General features: G+C 36.1%; 1 protein-coding gene across 6 annotated transcripts in view; it reads right to left on the bottom strand.

Moving 5' to 3' along the window:
• Positions 1-21,617, bottom strand: part of WASF1 (WASP family member 1) — a 102,857-nt gene that overhangs the window by 11,643 nt on the left and 69,597 nt on the right. Inside the window, exons 2-5 of one of the 6 annotated variants that reach the window (XM_069805093.1) lie at positions 21,263-21,513; positions 18,102-18,264; positions 17,844-18,004; positions 6,327-6,461 (exon numbers count right to left, since the gene is read on the bottom strand). In XM_069805093.1, coding sequence (XP_069661194.1) covers positions 6,327-6,461; positions 17,844-17,976 — 268 coding nt within the window. In that variant the 5' untranslated portion in view covers positions 17,977-18,004; positions 18,102-18,264; positions 21,263-21,513. Of the gene's footprint in view, positions 1-6,326; positions 6,462-17,843; positions 18,005-18,101; positions 18,265-21,262; positions 21,601-21,617 lie in introns of those variants that run through there. The other 5 variants (XM_069805097.1, XM_069805092.1, XM_069805095.1 and 2 more) reach the window with 5 other exon arrangements.

The raw sequence follows: 21,617 nt of genomic DNA, 5'->3' as shown, positions 1-21,617 counted from the left end.
CGGCATTCACGGAAAAGCGTGCCATTATTCAGAACAACTGACTACATTACGGCAACATTACTAAGGAAATGAAAGAACGTGGCACACAAAGTACTGAGAATCATGACACCGATATAACTTGCCTACAGACAGGGATCAGGTAAATCCCATGTGGCAAGCACAGCGTAATCCTGGGCTGTGCACAGTTTGGCTTACAAAGCCATTTGTTTAGCTTGCCAGCTGGCTAAGAAACAGAAGCCCTGTGTGGCTTGCCACCTCAGGGGGGAGAATACGTGAAAACCTGGCTGGTCATCCAGCCACTTAGCTTTGGCTGATTGACAAACTGGCACAGCAAGAGGACAGATCAAGCAAATTGGATGTATGAATTCAGGTGTGAGAAGAGATGAGACACTGAAGGAGGAGTTGGAAATGATGCAGGTATTTGACTTGATGCTGATAAATTTAAGCTTCCAGTTGCCTAATTCCTAACCTTCGTATAGCCCAAGATCACAAATTTCATATGGATACATTTTCCTGAAAGTCCATCTGCTGCAACACTTGTGTTTACTGCAATGAACAAAATATGGGGTCTGAAATAATTTCCTTAAATGTTGAGATGTTCACAAATTAAGTTAAACATTCATTCAACAATCTGAACAAATGCCAGTTTATCTGTAGTGTGTCTGTTGTTTGGGTTGTACGAAAAGAACTATTGTATGAGCCAGTCTAACCTTCTGTACATGACAATATTTTCCACATAATTGAAATTTATCTCTGTCAGAAAGCTAAGCTACCAAACTTCTGTACATTTGCCTTTGAAAAAGAGATGCCAGTCCATTTTTATTTGTAATCAACAATGAACTGGGAAAAAGAAAAGGTATTTAAATTGCACTCTAGTAAGATACAATAACTGGATTTCTTTCGGGCTGAACTACAAATTAAATAAAAGAACACATCAGTAATATATATCCATAATAACGTTTTACCTCTTGTTAAGCATCTCATTAAACTGCAATCCCCACTTTGTAGTAAAAGTCAGGTGAGGAGCACATAAGCGTATTGACAGAAAGTAGCTACTTTTACATTTCAAAGGTATTAAATATTAACATTTTATTTAACCTCACCAGAAGAAAAAAACCTGTTATTAGATTTTTTAAATTCTTTTAAACTCACTCCAATGTACAATTTACGATGAGGTTCTAGGCCAAAAAATGCCATTCTCCTAAAGGTGGTAACTAAATAAATAATATATATTCCTTTTAAAAGTTTGTGCTCTCAACACTTTCTGCAGAATTTCATCCTGACAGCTTTTAAGACCATGAAATCTTGAATGGCACAGCTATGACTCCTTGAAGAACTGAATGACTATGGGAAATTATATACAAATCAATGAACTCACTTGCCCACAATTCCCTTTCTCTGTTCAAAATCTTACCCAGTGATATGAAAAGTGCAGGGAAGAAAGAATGACAATATCAAATGAATAACTTAGTAATGAGATTCCACTTAAAGGTAATTAATTGGGGGGGGGGTGTGTAAAAATTCTCTTCAGATAAAGATTTGTGTGATTCAGTTCCTAAAGATGATGCCATCCCAAAGTCTGATTTCTATTTCATACGTATGTTTTTTTAACGATTATCCATTTCAACAATGCCTAGAATTGCACATGTATTAGTTTTCTCTGCCATCAGAATACTTCTTATGTCACTGCAGGTTTAATAGTTGCTAAGCAGAGAGACTACTTCTGCAGAACAGAAACTACTCTCCTTTGGGCTTGTCCCCAACACAAGAAATTAAAATTTTCTGAAATACTGATTTAAAAAAATCCATAAAAGCTCAAGCACTCTTTGGATGGAGAATGTATGTAGCTTCACTACTATGTAAACAAAGAGAAGGTGTAAATGTTAGAGCAATCATTTTAAGAGGACTCAGAAGCTGTTTTAAATGCAGCGTGTAGAACCAGGGAGCCCCGAGCAGCCCGTTAGGGAACATGTGAATCACCCAGCTGCATCAAGCAGTGAATCTGCTGGTGAGTCTCAACAAAACCACCATATTATTTACCAAATGACATTTTGTCCAGATCCCTCTTTTTATATACAAAATACAAATTATACAAAATCACGGCTTTACCACTGAACTATTAAGCCTTGGACACACTAATTTAAAACTGATTTACTTAATAAATAATCCATAAATTGAATCAAGGGCTAAGAAAATTGGAGAAAAAGCATGGAGAGCAGTTGGAGCTCAGCCCATCTGCACAGATCTTTGAGAGGGAGGCACACTCAAATCCAACTTTCATTAAGTGGAGATGTGCCAGGAAAAGTGACCTGCTATTCAATTTAATTTAACAGTCTTTTTCTTTATTTGACTTTGGGAGTAAAAATTCTTATGAATGAATTAACAGTAGTGTTCTTTACATTAACATATTACACATGGAGGTCATGACCCAATTTTCATGTGGTCCCTGTTCTTAACTTTGATTACATTTATACTCAAGTCACCAAATTCCTCTTCAGAGGCGTATACTCAAATTCCTCTTCAGAGGCTAGAGACAGTAAGCTGCCCCTTAAAATGGGATTTACTACCCTTTCCTTCTGAGTCTCTGAGGGCTGAGTGTCCTGATTTGAAAGTTGACTGAGTCTCCCATTTTCAGAAGTATACAGACCACAATTAGCTGTCAAGCTTTTTAGGTTTCTCCCCACCAGATGGTATCTCTTTTGCCTATAGCAAAACGTCAAATCTCTCTTTAGCATTAACCCAGCAAACTTCTAAATTACTATCCCTTTTATGACAGGGCAGTATTTCTAGAATGTTTAGAAAAAAACAAGCACATGTATTCAAAGCCAGAATCCTACTGAAATACAATTCAGAACATTGATTCCTTTCCTGAAGTATGCCAGGCTGCTCACCCGTAGCACTTCAGCCACCAAGTTTTTTAAGCTGCTTATCACAGTTGTAACAGATATGCTGTAGAAATCAAAATTTGATACACTGCCTTTGAGATTAAAATCCTCTCCAGTTTGAGATTTAAATAGAATTAGGCAGTTCATATTAAAGAAACACTAAATTAATACCAAAATATACGGATAAAGTCTTAGTTTATGAATTCTCTTTCAGTCATGATACCATTTATCTGAGTGATACACAACTGTTTTCTAATACTTCATTACATTGTACATCAGAGCTGTACTGTGTATCCACATTTCAAAAAAACCAACATAAAAGCTAAAATGCTTTTAAAAATTGTCAGATTTCTACAGATATGAAACTATTTACTTGTAGCAGTACTTCAAGCTTAATGGCACAAATAAATTCACAAAAATGTGGTAAATTAACAAAATCTATTGTTGTATTTATAAAATTTGCATATATATGGAGAGAGTTAGAAATGTTATTTATAAAGTAAATACTGAAATTAAAAATGGTTGCAAAGAAACTATACTCTTAGGGTTTATTTTCTAACTTATGAGGATATCTTACATCGCAGTGCTACTGAAACCATCAACCTTAGTTCACCTCCATAGCAAGAATGTGTTTTTCCAGTCCCAAAAAGACCCCAGATATGATAACTCTTGAATAAATATAGGCTAGTTTCCCATACAATTGAAATGAAGTTCAGTTTACTGAAGAAAAACAGAGGATTTCTTTTCATCTGTATGCAAGTTCAGTATCAATTCTGAAGGGGAAAAAACACATGTATGTAAAAAGAATGTAAAAAAATTGATTACAATATGAAATTAAAAATTCTGAGAAATTGAAAACAGTGTAGTAATTCAAATCAAACCAAGCTCATAGTACTTCTTCTATGACAGAAAGATTCTGCACCAGGAGTTAGTTCCTCCAGGATACAATCCTAAGCTTGCTTTCTTTTGGTTTTATTCTTTCACAGAGATATTGCAATAATTCAAAATGAGAAAACACACAGACTATTAAAAAAATTCAGAGCTTTTTATTACTTTGACTCTACCAGAAACATCTTGTCAAGTATCTACACCTCATTCAATGAATCTGACTCAGGCCATTTTCGTTCATGCCACTTAGCTTTAAATGAACCTTAATTTCTTCCTCTTGTGTAATAGCATTGGCCCAAAGGAACACATTAAATTTTCTATTACTGCCTCCTGGCAAAGAACTAGCAAATGAGACTCATTTTACAAGTATAGCCCACTTTACACATGCTGTTAGCTGAGTACTGAAATTTGCTTAATTCTTGCATAGAGGGTTAAGAAAGGTAAATCCAAATGTTTTCCCACACCTTCATGCATTAATGTCCTCCAGCTATTTTAGCCCAGATCAGGATTAAAATGAAAGTATTTGTGAGGAATTTCTGAATTTCAAGCCCAAAACAGGATACTGAAGGAGAAAGTTTCCTGATCCCTAATTTTTGAGGCAATATAGTATCAAATTTCCTCTCATCTCCTTTGTCCTCATCTGGTGACTCATTCTGGGCAGACGTTTGTGAATAAGGAACACTGGGTATGGCTCAAGGACTGGATATTCTTAGGGTAATAAAAATAGACATTTAATAGTTCCTGACACTGAGGACTGCATGTGTTCCTCTGAAGTACTAGCAGTCCCTGCTATTCTATGGCATGAGAGACAAATCCAGGGTATCAGATTTGGGTCACACTTAGCCACTCTGGACTTGATCAAGTAGACCTCTTTTCAGCCCTGTTTTCTTTAATTGCAGTGTCTGTCCCTTTCTTTAGCTATACAGTTTAGCAAATGCTACAGTATGCATAGTACTGTGAAAAGTTATTGATCTGGTGTATTTGGGACTACATACTATTTAAAAGTATTTCTAGCAATTCTCTAACATCAAATAGTTATGAACATTTAGCACTGAAACCTACAGCCAAACTTGTCAAAGGCCATTTACACAGGAAAGTACAATTTACATCTAGCTGTCCTGTAACATCCTTAGCTGCTTTAACTCAATGATTTAAAATGGTCTCTCCATTTTCCTGACATGTGAATGGTTGCCATATTAGATATGCCATATCAGTACACATCCCATTTGGATTTAAACCAAAAACTAGGCTGCCAAGGGTAAACGTAGAAATGACATTTAACACTCTGGAGTATTACAGCTCTTACAAGATTACAATTGCTGACAATTTGTTACTGTACACAGAAAGGATTTTTGTCATTATCCAATCATAGTAAACATGGTATTTTATTGGAAAAAGACGTATATGTGTATGATGTATGCTCAGTTGTCAAGAGACTTGGAAAATCCCATTAATGTAAGAATTCCCTTAGGCAAGTCATGATGTTGTGGAAAATCGGCTACTAGCTGTGAACAGCTGTCATTCGAAACCTGCTCTAAAATTAATGTAATGCAAAATACAGAATGAAAACTTCCTTAGCTTAAGTTTTCTATTAGTGAAATTTCAACATCAGTAGCTAAAGAAAGCCTGAAGACCATGTTCCTCGTTTGACACTTCATTTTTCCTGAATGACACACAGCTGTTATACCTAGACATTCAGAACTGAAACAGCTTTCTATACTTTGAAATTGGATCCCACAAACAATCTGAAGTTATTTTTCATGATGGGATGTTGCTCTACTTTCTAGGTCTTAGCTACATAGTCTAGAACACCCGAAAACTGTCTGGGGTTACAAGACCTTTCATAGTTCCACCTGTAACCAACAGATATGCAGGAAGGCAAAAAAGCTTCACGGCATTTACATATTAGGTGGTCTATGTTACTGTAGTCATCACAAAGCCTATGCATCATTTAAATTCCATACAAATTCTATCTTATAGGCGTGAGCCATACCTTATTGACTTTTGGAAATACTTGTTTTCTCAGTGCTAACCATTATTTGTAGCACTTAAAGCTATTTAGGAAGAATCCAAGGGGATATATAGCGTCAATAAATGAAGCTATAGAACTGTAACTTCATAGAGAAAGTAAGATGGTAACAAGTTAAATGCAAAAACCCTACTTGGACAAATGGTTATGATCTCATAGGAATTTAGTAGGAAGGTTAAAAAAAAAGAGTAAAGACTTATCTCCAAGCATTAACATAATATTACATATTATTAATATTATTAACACTAATACATAACACTACTGAAGTGACACATACTCCTGTAGCAGTTTTTATGTAAATTCATTGGTAACAGTACTGTTCAGTTACCGTGAAAATGTTGAGCTCAGAAAGCTGCACAAGGCTGTGAAAGAAACCTGTAGCGGAAATAGAAATGGATCTCTTTCTCATGATGCTTTGCTCTGTGTTCTTATAAATATAATTTAAACTATTATTATTTCCATTTCACTTATCAATGGCGTCTGAGTGACAAAATAAGAAATCTTCAATCCAGGAGTTAACTTACATTCCTCTTCCTTTGGATCGAGTTGTGTAACACTGACAGATAAGCGATCTACACGTTCTTGTAAGGAGTTGACTCTAAATGAGAAACTGTGTGCTTCATTGAAAAGTTCACCAAATATATCTTCAGCATATTTACCTGAAATATGAAAAAAAAAAAAAACCCACAATCAAGCATACTACAAGACAGCCAAATGAGTTTGCCCTGAAAAAGATTTCTATTTTAAGTAAATCTAAGATGCATGAGTATCACTTGTAACAACCTGTACTTACTGAGCCCATTCAGAATGCTTCAGAAAAGTAAAGAAAAGTTAAATAAATAATTTGTAATTTATTTATCAGAAATGATTTAATACATTACAGGCCAGATATTCAGCTGGTATAAATTAATTTAACTATGCTGATATGCAAGAAACTAGACTGATTAGTTTCTTGGATATGTATAAAAGGATGATTTCCAGCACCTGAAGCTGCTCCTGTATGAGCAATAACTAATCTTTACAAGTGAAATTTATCTCAACATTTCTCAAAATGAAGCACAGCTTCCACTCCTACTGTACAGAGTACCTGTCAAAACAGAAGATCAGATATTTACATCTAGGTTAATTTGAACCAGCCCATTCAAAAAAACACACACTAAAATAATAAATCCTACTTTGAAGGATCAAAATTCTAGTAACTGACCAATTTATAGTCTGAAGTAAAAGAAGAATCTCCTTTGTTCACTTCAATGGCCATCACACATTTAGCCCAAAAGAGCAGGAGATTCAAATATCATGAGAAAAGGATCAGTAACAAGTTTCTTTTCTACAGAGTACTCCATATAGTGCTTCTAATGCCCCCCTACAACTTGAGTAGTCTGCCAATGCCACTGAAAAAACCCACCAGACTGCCTAGCAAAATTTGTAGCCACATTTCTAAAATACCACTTGATAGCTTTTAAAACGTTCTACCATACTGTGCATATGTAATCTGTGTACTGTTTGTGCACTTACGTTGGGTTTGGAAGTATAAATCTCACAAATTTCTAACTGCCTGGTCCGCACACAAGTTCTGACAGGTACCATAGGAAAGGATAGTTATGAAAATTTTGCCTTTGGTGAACAATACATCTTGAAGTATACATAAAAATGAGGACATTTTTAAAAAACACACATCAAAAGGACAAAAATTCAATCCCTACAGGTGCTGTGGAATCTACTTAAAGATACTATGGAGTAAGCACAAGGCCGGTGCATACCATTTATTAAGACTTAGGTAATAGCAATAGAAAACCAGCATGACTATAAACAACAGAATATAAAAGGGGGTAATAGAAGAAATGTACAGATGAAGAAAATAGAAAGGATCATAAATTCTGGCATATTAAACATAAAACCCAAAAACTAGCCTGAGGAACAACTAGCAAACTAATAATAAATATTCCTTCAAATACGTGAGGAGCAAGAAAGCCTTCCACAGAGTCTGTAGAGCCAGCTGGTAATGAAGGTATAAAGGAGTACTCAGAGAAGACAAGACCCTTGTGGACAAGCTAATTTAACACTTTCCACTGGTGTTCAGTGAAAGGAACTGGCGAGACCCTCCTGCCAGAACTCTCTGTGGGAGGCTCAAAGAAACTGAAGGGACTATGTAAAAATTACAAAACTAAATTGACAAAATGACCCCTAAAATATTAGTAACAATTTGTAAGTCTCCTTAATACACACTGAAAGGTGGCAAGCACAACAGTAAGGTTCAAAAATTTTTTCATGGAACATCTTGAGAGCTACAAGCCTGTAAGCCCAACATCCAGACAAGTTAGTATAAATCACTATGACGAACTGAATTAGTAGACACCTGGATGACTTGTTAGAGAAGAGACAACAAAGCTTTTTTAAAGTGAAATCTCTGAAGGGTTTATAGGCACATGGATGGAGACTATGATCTAGTTAGATATCCAAGAGAGTTTTGAAAATCCTTAATCAAAGCTTTTTAGGAAAACTTAACAGATGGGCCATAATAAAGAAGCGACATGGCACAGATAAATAATTCCCCAAAAGGTACAAAACAGGAGTAAATCACTGGACTTCACAGTTGAGAAAGGTGAGTTTTCATAAGTTTCTGTACTGGACCTATGCTATTCAAGATACCCATAAATGACCTGGAAAAAAAGGAGATTAAAGTTTGCCAATGATACTAAGTAATGGAAAAGAAACACACTGACCACTAGTAAATACACAGAAACCCCAACTGGTCAAAGAGGCTTCCACGCTGGAAAGAGCTGGAGGCTGGGAGATCAGCAGGAACATAGTACATGCTTGCCTTGCTCTCATTCTTGGAGCATCTGCTATTAGCCACAGTGAGAAGCAGATCAAAGGTGCAGCCATTCTTAGAATCTTTGTCTTTAAGTACCAGCCCACAGTAAAATAGAGATGGAAAGTTAGCGAAGTCTACTTAGCTGGCAACTCATCTAACATAAGACTTTCTAATATATGTCTTGAAACTCTGAAAAGTTTATGTTCTTTAACCTGTATCTGAAGCAAGAGAAATTACTTAAAAATGTGATCCACTAAGAGCAAGATTACTAAACTTTTAATACACATTTACTACAAATTTAATGTATTTCAGATAGTATATTCAGATATATTGTTCATTTTAATTAGACAATTCATGTAATATTCAGAGACATGTGAATTAGCATTAAAATCAAGTGTAAAATTTCACGTATAGAATAAAAAGTAAATTGCAGGGGTCCCAAATCCAGTAACTTCTCTTTTATAGGTGTATTTTAAGGCTACAGTTTGTTTTATCTATATCATTTCATCAGGCTTACAACTCATCTATCTCATTAATGAGCTCCAATTGCATATAATCTGTCTTAGAAATCTTTTCATTATCTTGCATACAGCCACAAACATATTGCAAGGAATAATTTGCCTATGTTTATGAACACTAATCCTCAAATGGGAAATACATTAAAAACAACCTGTCATGTTTGAAGTGGTATGCCAACCATAATGTCTCTACCTACATGCCCGTTGGCAGCCTCTTTATTTAGCCTGAAGTATATTTAACTAATGCTTTTTCAAGCAAAGCAAAATGTTTGCTTTTAGTGAAATGTACAACTTTGTTCAAAAGAATACTGTATGTGAATGTATATATGTATACAACATTTATAAACCAGTGTTTATGTTGCTGTCTCTGTGTGTATTCTATATGAATAGATCTTCAATTTTGAACGGATTACAAAAGATAACGATTACAGGTGATAACACTGAACAAAGCGTCACAAACTCAAATAAGTAAAAAAAAGTATGATAAAAAATACATTAGTAAACAAAGCTGATCTCACTCTACTTAATTTATGGGTAATATGTTAGAAGAGTAAGGAATCAAAATTAATTCCATTATATAGAATGGATATTCCAAAGTATTATTAACATTTCAGAAAATTTACATCATTATGGGACTGCTTGATGAAAAACTCTACTCGTATCATGCAGTACAATAAAGCGAATGACAGCTGACTATGACAATTAAAATAATAACGCCCTAGGATCTTGGTCACAGCTGGATACATAATACGAGCTTAGAAAGACCAGTGATCTTGGTTTGGTTATTAAATTAAATGACAATATAGACTTCTGTAAATAAATTATTTTAACATCTGTGAAAAGCTTATTTTACTGTATTTGCAAAACTTGCTAAATTGACCAGAAATATACAAAAATTTGTCATTTTCAAAAGACAAGCCATATTCCTCCAATATTACTAGCTGTTCTCTCAGTCCATCATACTGGCATTTATTTTTATTAACAGAGCACAAGTTTTTTTCATTTAAATAAGAGGAAACATTATTATTTATTTTTAATTAAGGAATGTATTATTCACCTCATTATTCTTTTCACAACTTTTGTCTTGTCTCAGAGGGCTCTATTCACAATTAACCCTTCAGTAAGAAAGGGATACAGGAATGCAGCTCCCTCTGGTGTCAGTCAATATCATTTTTTGTGACAGCGAAATAAAATGTCTTGGAAGCAACGTGTTGTCCTTCCTCCCCTAAGAATGTGCATGTATTTTGATAGCCTTTTTTGAACAATTATTTTCCTGATATTTAAAACAGACTTATGAGCTGAAAATAGAATACTAGCTAGTAGCTACTAGCTGAAAATAGAATAAAAATAATACTGCTCACTGCCTTCCTCATTTTTTTAAATTAAGACCACCAAAACACGTATCATCCACTCCTGTTCATTACCATGGCAGCAAGTGTAAAAAACAACTGATCAGTTTTACAACTCTCCTCTTTCACCATTTGTTTCTCTTAAATTGTTTTATCTCCTAATTTCCCCCCATAATTTCTTAAATATTTGTCGAGCATTGGCTTCCATGCACAAATGAATAATTTCTAACTATGCAATACACTAACATGAGGGGATACTAAGGTAAAAGAAAGGTTATTTTTGTCTTGTTCTGGGGGACTGGGTATGTATCAGATACGGAAGTCAACTACAATCATCATGTAAAGTGAACCTGAACCTTATTTCAGGCTAATTAAACAAAGCATGGCAAAGAGTTGTCTTACAAGTCTTATATATTGTGTTGTACAAATTGCTAGAACCATGCTAACATGCTGCAGGATCAGGGCATAAATTAGCAGTCCCCTTAAAACTCCAGTCTTTAAATTCACCTGAAGTACGCATTCTCTATGCTGTATCCAGTAGCAAACCTTAAGGAAAGGGCATTTAAATTAATCATTTTACAACAGTAGATCAGTTACCAGCAGATTTAGTTACAGGCTCTCAGACAAGGAGTGGGACACAGGTCCTGAAGCAGGACTTGTGGAAGAAGCCACTTCTTTACTATCCTTTTGCATTTTTAAAGAAAAAGAGTTCCAAACTATTCAACTGCATCTAAACCTGAAACAGCATCCTGCATATTGATTATGGCATCAGCAGACTCTAGGAACCATGGTCTAAATTTTAAGTAGCTATCTGGATAAATAAATTGAGCACCTAAAGTGCTCAATGCCATTATACAGCATCATTTGTTGGAAATTCAAGAGGATGACTGGTAAATTTCAAGCCAATGCAAGATGGATCAAGCAGGACAATCAGAATGAGACAGTTGTCCAATGTTGCCAAAAATATTAATCGTAATTAACTTTGCCTTAACTAATCTGTCAAATTTCTGGAGGTCAGCGGGGAGGGGGGCTTAACATGTACACAAACAAAATCTAATCCAACATACTTACCACTGGAATTAAATTATAAAAATGTTTAATATATTAAATATGCCATGACATTATTAAATGCAATGTATAATGAGGTGTTATATAACAAAATTTAATATTATTAAACATTATTTAAATATTAAAATAGTAAATACATTGATATATTGAAATATACAAACCTCAAAATATTACAGTTTAAAAATATAGGTTTGGCAATTTGATTTTTTTAAAAGATGTAGAAACTGATAAAACATCAGAAAGAATAAGCTAAGAATTCAGTCTGTTATCCACCTATACGCTATCATTCCTTGGTTTCTATTATTTCAATCCCATTCACACACTAAACATTTTTGCCCTAAAAAATAAAAGCATAGAACAAAAGCGGCTGTAAAACCTGTCTCATGTCCTACTGCACAATCCCTTCCCAATATACTTACACTATTCAAAATTACATTATTCACTACTGAATAGTTCCTTCCTACACAATATAGTGTATATATTAGAAAATACTCTTTCAGAATAATTAGTTACCCCATAAGCCACTAACAATATATAACCAGGGTCCCTTTATAAAGCAAAACAAGAAAGTTATTCTAAGTCTATTAATACATTTTTCCTCCTCCATTAATTCTGACACATAATTTAACATATCCATTGTCTGTTGATTCAGCTTCAGAACTTCACTACATTTATTTTATTTAATTGAATGATTTAGAAAAAAATCAAGGTATATCTGAGTTTCACCTGAAACCCTAGGCTTGTTTCTCATCATGATCATTTCAATCTTAACAGTTCAGTGGCTAGGAGATGGACTAAAAGCTGGGAGACTGAACTGTCTCCCAGGCTTGGAGATAAGAACCTTGGTAGATCCTTGAGACTTTAGTGGCTATGGCTGAGTGAGCTCTGAAAAGCAATGTACTAAATATTGTTCAGTGATGCTAATTAGGAAGCTACCATTATGAAGGTTAAGGGAAGTCCACAAGGACTGGATTTAAGGATTTTAGCAGGAATATCAGAGTGAGGAAGAGATAACTTGGTTCCTTTAGCCAGCAAAATTGAACCAGGCATTTATCAGACAACCTGATCAGGGTATCAAAAGTATCAAATAAACTGTGTTAAAGGCCATCTCTGAAGCAGGTCTGATGCTTCTTGTTGACATCCAAGAAGAAAAAGTCAGCCTTCAAAAATCTCCAGTCATGGAGCTCTGAGATATCATTTCTTATCTCCCACTGAGGACAGCATCAAGTAAACTGGCTGAGATTATCCACTAGGGATTCAGAATTCTGTGAAAGAGACTGCTGAGAGCTGAACCTGATGTTGAAAGCACCAGTCCTAAAGATCATTTCACAGGGAAGTCTTGTTCTTCCTTTCCTTTTTTAATATCACCTGAATTCACTGCTCTATAGAGGCAAGGAATTAATGACAGGTAGGACTTTTTTCTGCTAACACATAGTTGTTTTCAATGAGAAATTACTGACCATTTGTTCATCCCCTCGTTACCATTTGAGGTGGAGACAAAACAGCATCACATTGCCAATACTGCCACTGCCGGGGAGACAACATCAAGCAATCAGTCAGAAGTCTTTGAGGGGACAGGGGTCTCTGAAAAGCAGAATAAGCCTCTAGTTTTCAAGTCCTTCAGTTCCCTTACCTCATAAGAACACTTTCTTTAGTGTTCCCTGGCACTCATAGTAATAACGAAGGAAGAAGTGTGACTAATGAAGAAAATTCACAGACTATTGAATAGGCTTGTGAGCACAGTGAGAAGGAGGATTCCCAGGGCAGGACCTGCATAGGGATTCTGCTGGTTCTCAATTACTGACTGACGGTCTAGCTGCAGATCTGCAGAGACCTACCTCTGATCATGCAACATGCAGGGGCCTCACCATATGCTGAAGATGTTGCCCAGACAGGATGAAAAAAGAGAGGCTGGTCTTTGAGCTGAAGAGGCCTGGTTCTAAAGATTAGTTGAAGTCCAAACACCTTGTTGGCAAGTATTTATGGAGAAACATTTCCTATTTATTGAATGTTAACACCCTAAGCCATGGCAAACTGAAGGTTTGCCCGAGGTGAGAAAATGTCTTGCAAGATGAGCAGTGTTTAAAACCCTCTAGGGGATGGCATGGTAAGCAAAATTAAGGAAGAAAAGTTAAAAGCATCTAAGAGGGAAAAAAATCGGGGGAAAATAATATGCTCGAAAGTCAGGGTTTCACTCCTGAAAACTAACAAATAAGGGGTGAGGAAAAGAAATAACTAAGAGAACATGGTAAAAACAGGAAATAGTATGAAGAAAATATAGAAAGAGGGGAAAGGCTACTGAAGGTTCCATATTAACTGAAAATTGTTTTCACTAACATAAAAGGCACTCCAGCTTAGCAAACAGAGTTATACAGCATTCTCTTTCTTTATACAGAGGTAGAAGAAAAAAAGGGAAATGACAGCTTGCTATGATTGAATAAAAGGCCTAGTCTGAATGCCTGCAATATAAATATTCATTAAAGGAACACACTCAAAAGGAGAAATGTTGTCCTCCCAAGATGGAGGTGTCAGAGACTGGGGCCAAGAACAAACCTCATCAGTTAGGTTTCTTATGTGGTACTGAGATTCTGTGTACAGGGAACAGCTGAATAAAAGGAAAAACAAGATGGGTCAATAGCTGTGAACAAAATGAGGAGGTTACATTCACACAAGAGAACTATTTATCCATCTTCTAACAATGGCACAGCTACACAGTGCTATCAGTTGTGTTTCATGTATGCTGGAATGCTATGGGCTGACATACACCAACATATACCAACTCAGGCAGTACTGGAGTACTAACATATCTGCAATATTGCTGAAAAAAATAGGTAAGCACTTCTCCAAAACAGATACAGTCAGAAAGCAAGAAATACAGGGAAGAATGGCTAGGAAACTAGAACAGCTGTTGCTGTTGTCCAGAGAGTTTCTGTTGCCACAGTGCTAAGAAAAGCTGTCAGAAGAGAGATCCTTTTATGAAGTTAGAGAAGACTGGGAATAGACAGGGAAAAAATTACTTACTGGCAATTTTGTATGTTGGATCAAGACAGAATGATGTGTTTTCATGCTCCAGGGAGAAAGGCAAGGACTATCACTCAAAGCAGAAATAAATATTTCATCCTTTCATCTCTACTTCTTTTAAAGGTCAAAAAATTTCTCAAACTGAACAATTAAAAGCAACACATCAAATAAACTATGAAAGGATTGAGAATTTGTATGGAGACACATAGCAGCTATTGCTGACATACTGATGTAAAGCTCTTTTCATTTTACATTAAAACACAGGAAAATAGAATTCCTGTCATTTAATAGGTATTGTTTCTGCAAGCATGTCCTACTTACACATAGTATCCAAGATCATAGGAACACAGTCCTGTTCAGGTTGAAAAGACCTCCAGAAGTCATCTAGTCCAACACCCTGCTCAAAGCAGATCCAGTTAGATCCAGTTGCTTACTAATCCAGTCAAGTTATTAGTACCTCCAAGAAGGGAGATCTAATGACATACATGACAAAACTCTACGCTTAGCTTTTCCAAATAATGGTTTTCGGTATCATTTAAAGTACCGGAGGCTCTAATTCTGTCACAGCGCTCTTTGTCCCTATCATATCAGAAGAAAGGTTAAGAACGGTTGGTCTTGAGAGTCTTAATGGCAGGAGATTAATCATCTCTTTGAGGGCTGGTAACTGAAAAATCTTAGAGGCAGAAACGACTAAGTGCTAATCAGGTCAAAGACCACTCATTTAAATTTGCATAACTTCACCATCAAAAGCAAAAGCAGCTTTAGTTTAAAGGAAATGAAACCCAACCAGAACACTCAGTTTCCGTTCTCAGAGCGAAGCCTCGTTTCATCTACAACTTAAAGGCTGATTCTCAAACATACACATTATCCTTACAAAACAAAAAGGCAAGGCCTGCAGAGAAGGTGGTTGCCAGGGGACTGCTGCAAAACCATGCCTGCTGGCTATGACTCACAGGCAACTACTAAAATTTATCTGCGTGTCAGCAGGCCTCGCTGTACACCAGTAACAGTGACACACCAAGTGAAGACCGGTTATTTGGGTTTAAGCACATGAGAGACAAAATTCCTATACCAGAACTCCCAAATCTTTTTGAATTTGTATTGCTACTAGCACAAACACGCAGAAAAGCTAAAAGAATTCTGGAACAAAATACTTTCACAGGTACTCATACCGTTGTAACACCATCTCCATTTTTATAGAGGAATTCTTAATGTTGCTGAGAAATAAGGATTATTTTGCAAAACGTGTTTTATTTAATTGTAGAAAAAAATGGTTTTTTGTTGAAAACACACACAGTATAAACCAAAAACTTACTTCAGTTGGTATAAACACTACCCATAGAAAACCTACCAACACCATGACGCTATTTAGAGGGAAGAACAAAAGATTGAAGTAACAGGTCCTGCTCATCAGTGTTTAATTTACTTATAAAAAGTTCTGAATGATCTATTCTGGGCTTGCTGTTGCAGAGTAAGCCAGTGCATTTTCCCTCCTGTTTTACCTTCCTTGTCATTTCCAACATTGCATGCCTTTTTGACCACTAGTGAGTCACAAGTTCATGACAGAAACTCCTCTCAAGTGAAAACAGCTAATTTAGGGCTCATCCCTATGTATGTACACTTCACGTAGAACCACGTTCCTTTTACAGAAAATGAGTTTACATAATTACGGTTACATTCCCTTGAAATTATTTCTCTGTGCTATACATTAGGCAAGCCATATAACAAATGTGGGAGCATTCAATGGATATTCTTCAATACTTTTTTCCTCCCTTAATTGAGTTCTTTCTGTTCTGGTATTGCTTCATCCTGACCTCCTCCTGAGCACCTGTACACACAATGTCAGGCATAAGCTCTGTATACCAAGAAAACACAGCAAAGGCAGCCGAATCTCAATAGGTAAGTACTGAGACCCTAATGTTGAGTTAGAAGTTGGCTTTTTCTTCAAAATTGAAAAACCAAGTGATTTGTGTTGTTGTTTTTTTTTTCAAGGTCAAATGAAACTTCCAAATGAAAATATCAAATGTAAATTTGGTATGCCACCTACAAAAGGCAATTCCCCTAGATGGAGTATATAATCAAATAAGAATTTTTAAAACAAGCAAACTAAAATATATGAATTCGCTATTAATAAGAGTGACTTGGAAGGGGAGGCTAGTACACAAACGGCTAGTCTGAGAAGGGCTTTTGGCGGAATGAAGCAAGACCACAGATGGTGATCATATACTGCATCCTAATCTGATATGCTCTTGGTTCACTGAAAAGAATTTACATAGTTATTTTCCTTGCTGTTGCAGCAGCTATACTAATAATGTTCATATTTATGTGCTGTAAGCATTCCTGTCTTGATTGCATAATTCAGTGTCCTCAATTAGAGTCTTCAACCTAATAGCACCCTAACACCTTTGAAAGGCTGCCAAAACAGTCACCATACAGTATACCATCAAACCAATAACTAAATCAATCTAATTAACAAATTAGGCTACATCACCTATGACTGTAAGGTACTGATGGAGCTGAAAGGTTTTTCACATTGTAGATGTATATACATGCACATTTTAATATTTAATGTGTTGGTAGTCTTACTAATGTCCTAGTGGTTAAGAAGTGCCTGTAGGATTGGAAATTCAAAATGCTATCATGCTGGTGCATCTGACAACTTGTTAAAGTTGCCGTAACGCAAAGAAAAAACAACGCAGAAACCAGCCTTTCCAGAAAAACTCCTTCAGAATTCTAGAGCCTGAGAAGTATTCACTCCTCTCAAATGCACCGAGGGAAAAATTGTTGACAGAAGGGAGAAGAAGGAAGAAAAATCTCTACCTGTTTGAAATACTATGTAATAATCACATTTCTGAGTTTATTATTTTAAAAGGCAACTACTTTTTTTTCTGAATGACCACAACATGACCAAGGGTTTAAGTTACAAGAATTAAGTAACCAGTGATATGTTCCTCACTATGTCATATTCCCTACTCAAGAATTGCTCTAAGGTTAGCAATTACTGACTTCATTAACTATGAGATATCTTTTTCTGTCACGTTTCACTGGTAACAGAACTATATGGCTGAACAGTTTTAAGATGTGCTGCTGGAAAAATTCCTAGCTTTCTTTCACAGAAGTCCATGCTAGTCATTAGCCACAAAAGGAGTACATTCAAGGCGCAGCCACATTTTCTACTGAGAATTTGAAAAAGTGTTCCTACTTAACCACAAAAACTGTGTCTGTAAAATATATTGGTTCTAAATACAGCTATTAGGACAATGTACTTACTGAGACTACTCAGTTGTCTGATTATATTTGCCAAGGAGATATTGGTGACACATTCCAGTTCATTCTTGATACCTCGGGGCAGAGCTGTGTGGCACAGGTGCCTGGGGTCTATGTTCCTTTTTACCAGCGGCATTCTGAAATGTGTCAGAGGACCAGCAAACCTGTAAAGGAGACAAAATGCTGCTATAAGTTTAATTCTATTTTAAATTCAGATTATGTCTAAAGTTAAATTGACTAATCCTAACAAGATAAAAATACCTCCATAGTACTGATGGAATTCATTGCTCTGTGAGTACATAAATCTTTTCTTCTTTGCCCAATGAAAGACTATTTCATTCTCTTTCTTTAAACCTTTACCTGTCTCAGATGCCAGTGAAGTGACAAATAATTTTTTACAGTTCATGCTTTTTTCTTTTTCCCCCTGAAAAAAAAGACAGGAAAATCTTTGCGGTACAAAAACATTAGAGAATGTTTTCCTTCTTTATGGACTACTTCCTTATTCAGGCCAGGCAAAGTCCAACAACAAATTCCCTTTATTATGAGGTCAAGGTCAAACCAGTTGCTTATTCCACCTGAAAGGTAGATATGATCCATTCATTATGTAATGTCACGCTACTAGCAGGAGTCACCCTTCTAGTCTAAACATTGCTTCTAAATTATACCGAATCAAGGTAAGAAAAGAGAAGATGTTTCCATTCCACCTACACTGCTACTGGCAATAAATTCAGCTAAGAACACATCTTCCAAATACAAAAGTCTCTTCAGTAAACTTCTAGTGCAAAGTCCTCCACGACTCAGAAATCCTACCCCTCCACACCTTTCCAAATCCACATATGTTAAATTAATCAAGAGTCTTTACTAGTTCTGCAGACAGCATAAGAATCATCTCAGGCTGTGAATTCCAGGCTTGTAATTTTCTGCACACACGGCACTGATTGGAAGGAGTTTCCCAGGGGGCAAGTTATGCCTCTCATCTTCTTAGTGCTGCTTATTAAGATCTGTCTACTAAAACTTTTCTTCATGAAAAATGGATTCCTTAAAATTCTGTAATTCTTCCATCATCTGTCATGTAAAACTCTGACTGACCAATGCAAACCTCCCATTTGATACGCAGAGAATGGATACGCTTGGTATTGGTATAACTTAGTCTCACATCCCATTGCAGAAGAGATTACACTTTCTCCAGACAGCAAGGCAGACAAGTTTTCCACAAACCAACCTGCAGTCCTAGTCCCTCAACCAGAGAGCTTGCCACAACTTCACCTGTCCTCTGCTTAGAAGCTTTATCCCAAAATGTTCCCAGGATGCAGCTAGGGCTTCGTGTTGTGCCACAGAATGCATCTTCCCTACAGTATGTATTTAGCCACGGTTATCTTTACTTGGTCAAAACGGAGAGATTTTTTGGATAAGAATAACATAAGACCATGACAATAGTGCTGAAATTTTGCTGACCTAGAATAGCATAGGGAATTAAAAGAGTCAAAGACGACTGTAATGGAGTATTTTCCTCTCACAGACTGCTTAAATTTCTCCTTGCCACTTTTCCTGGGAGTATATTCTTTCACTGAAGCCAGAGCTCATAGCTGAGGGACCCAGGCAGGATCCTGAAGTCTACCTGAGAAACACCTCTGTTTCCAGGATCTGATTAGACTTCATTTGTTGCATTTTAACACCATGTCTCCTGCCCTTATTTTCTTGAGAGAACAATGAAAAATATTTTATGCTTTTGAGGGATAAAAACCAATGAAAATAATTATTCTAGTAACTGGCTTAAGGGAAAGATTATACAGATCCTAAAAGTTTGTAACTTAGTTTCCCAATATTAACAGTAAAAATTATGGAAGTGTGCATGGGGCAGGAGTAAATTATAAGAACAGATTTTTATTTTTATTGTATAGGAATATCCCAAATCTTTCTAGTCCCTCAATACCCAAGTACTAAAAAGCTAGCTGCTGCATACAAGCTAAACGAAATTAAAAGTGCAAATCTGAACACTGTCTCAGATAGAAGCAATGACAAAGTGTTTATAATTAAAGTGAGACTTTATACCTGCTGGTACAAGACATAGGTGTAGCATGAAGCAAGGGAGATCAAACAGGCCCCACCAGCAGAGCTTCTGCTGTCTTAGGAGCGTGCAACCCCTCTCCCCCCAGTGACAGGACCCTGAAGAAACCCTTAACTACAGATTTGTTATCACGGTTCCCCAACAGAAAATAAAGGAACCATTCTGTCACTGTCAAAGAAACACAACAAATGATATGTGAGCAATGTTCTACAGAAGCAATTAAATATTAATTCCAGAGTTAAGCCCTTTCTTGATTACTGCTTTAATGATACTGTTGTATAAACAGCACAGTAGGCAAGTCTTTTAAAAAGAGGTCCAAACAAATATGTAAAGAAACTTTTTTACAGACAAATTAAAAATCTAAATATAAAAGAAACTTAAATAGTCTTTATTTCTATCTATCTAATATAGATCTGGGTTGTAAAGGTAAAAATATCTGTAGATACCAAGCATAAAAGCAGTTGATGGCTAGTGCATTTTTTCTTTTGTTTTATCTTACTATAATCAAGATGTTAGTTAAGTGATGATATTGCTCTCCCTCTTTGATTTTATATCATTCATGAAAAAACTTGTCCAATTTATAGCACGTACAGATAATAAAGCTTCAGATACCCAAGTGACAGATACTTTAGAAAACTGTGCGTAATAGCAATAAAAAAAAAAAATCTTGAAAGTAATTCCAGATATTAGCTAGATTTTAAGTAACAGCATTTGAGTGTGTACTGCCCTTTACCAGTCTGATTTGTCTCTAGAACACTTAACAAAATAGCTGAAAAGATGCAGTATTGGCCCAAATATTTTCTCCAACAGGCATGTAAAGATGCTGCACAAGCAGAGATTAAGCCAGAACTCCCTGGACCTCAAAATGTAAAACTCAGAACCTGAATAAAAGTCCATTTAAGACAATGGAAATTTTCTTGCTTTGACCTCTCCAGAATTTGCAGAAAATCTACTCTTCGACATTTTTTTCTCTCCAAAACTCCACAAATACCATTTTCTAGTATCTGAATAATGCAGTTGTGCCTGTCCTTACCCAAAGATATAGTGTAACAAAAAAGGTAGCAGAGGGAACAGTAAGTATGGTAAAAGGTATAGTTTTAAAACAAGAATAAACTCAGAAGGGAAACAAACAACAGAAGATCTAACTGACACCTTCCAAATTATGCATCATGTTTGAAAACTATGCAAAGCCTGAACAGAGAGTATTTCCCAGTTTCCCACAGAAACAAGAACAAGTAGGCAACAAAGGAAAATAATACTCAAACATGCTTAAAACAAAGGCAGAGGCACTTCACACAATGTTTAATAAATTGTGGAACTCATTGCCACAGGATGCCGTATACAACAAAAGTACCTTCCGGTAATTTGTCCACTACGGACCACATATTCTTTGCAGTTTGTTGCAACCACTAGAAGGTCTTGATGATTCTTCCTCAATCGTATTTAGTGATCCCAGCACGGGAGCAACAGGTGCGCAACAGCAAACAGAACTTTACTGTACCCAAACAATTTCTTCGCTCCTATAAAAGATGTCTTTCCTAACGCAGTTCTTAACAGAAACCTGAAAAATTCTGAAATCACTATATTTACTGTGCAGCTTTAGAGCTGTGAAAGAGGAAAAAACAAAAAAAGGCATTGTTACAATCTAGTACAGCCTTTAGGTTATAAGCAAAAAAATACACACACACCCCCACATACCCTGCTCCCAA

Source organism: Haliaeetus albicilla, chromosome 17, assembly GCF_947461875.1.
Source record: "Haliaeetus albicilla chromosome 17, bHalAlb1.1, whole genome shotgun sequence".
Lineage (NCBI taxonomy): Eukaryota > Metazoa > Chordata > Aves > Accipitriformes > Accipitridae > Haliaeetus > Haliaeetus albicilla.
This window is presented reverse-complemented; position numbering and strand designations above follow the sequence as displayed.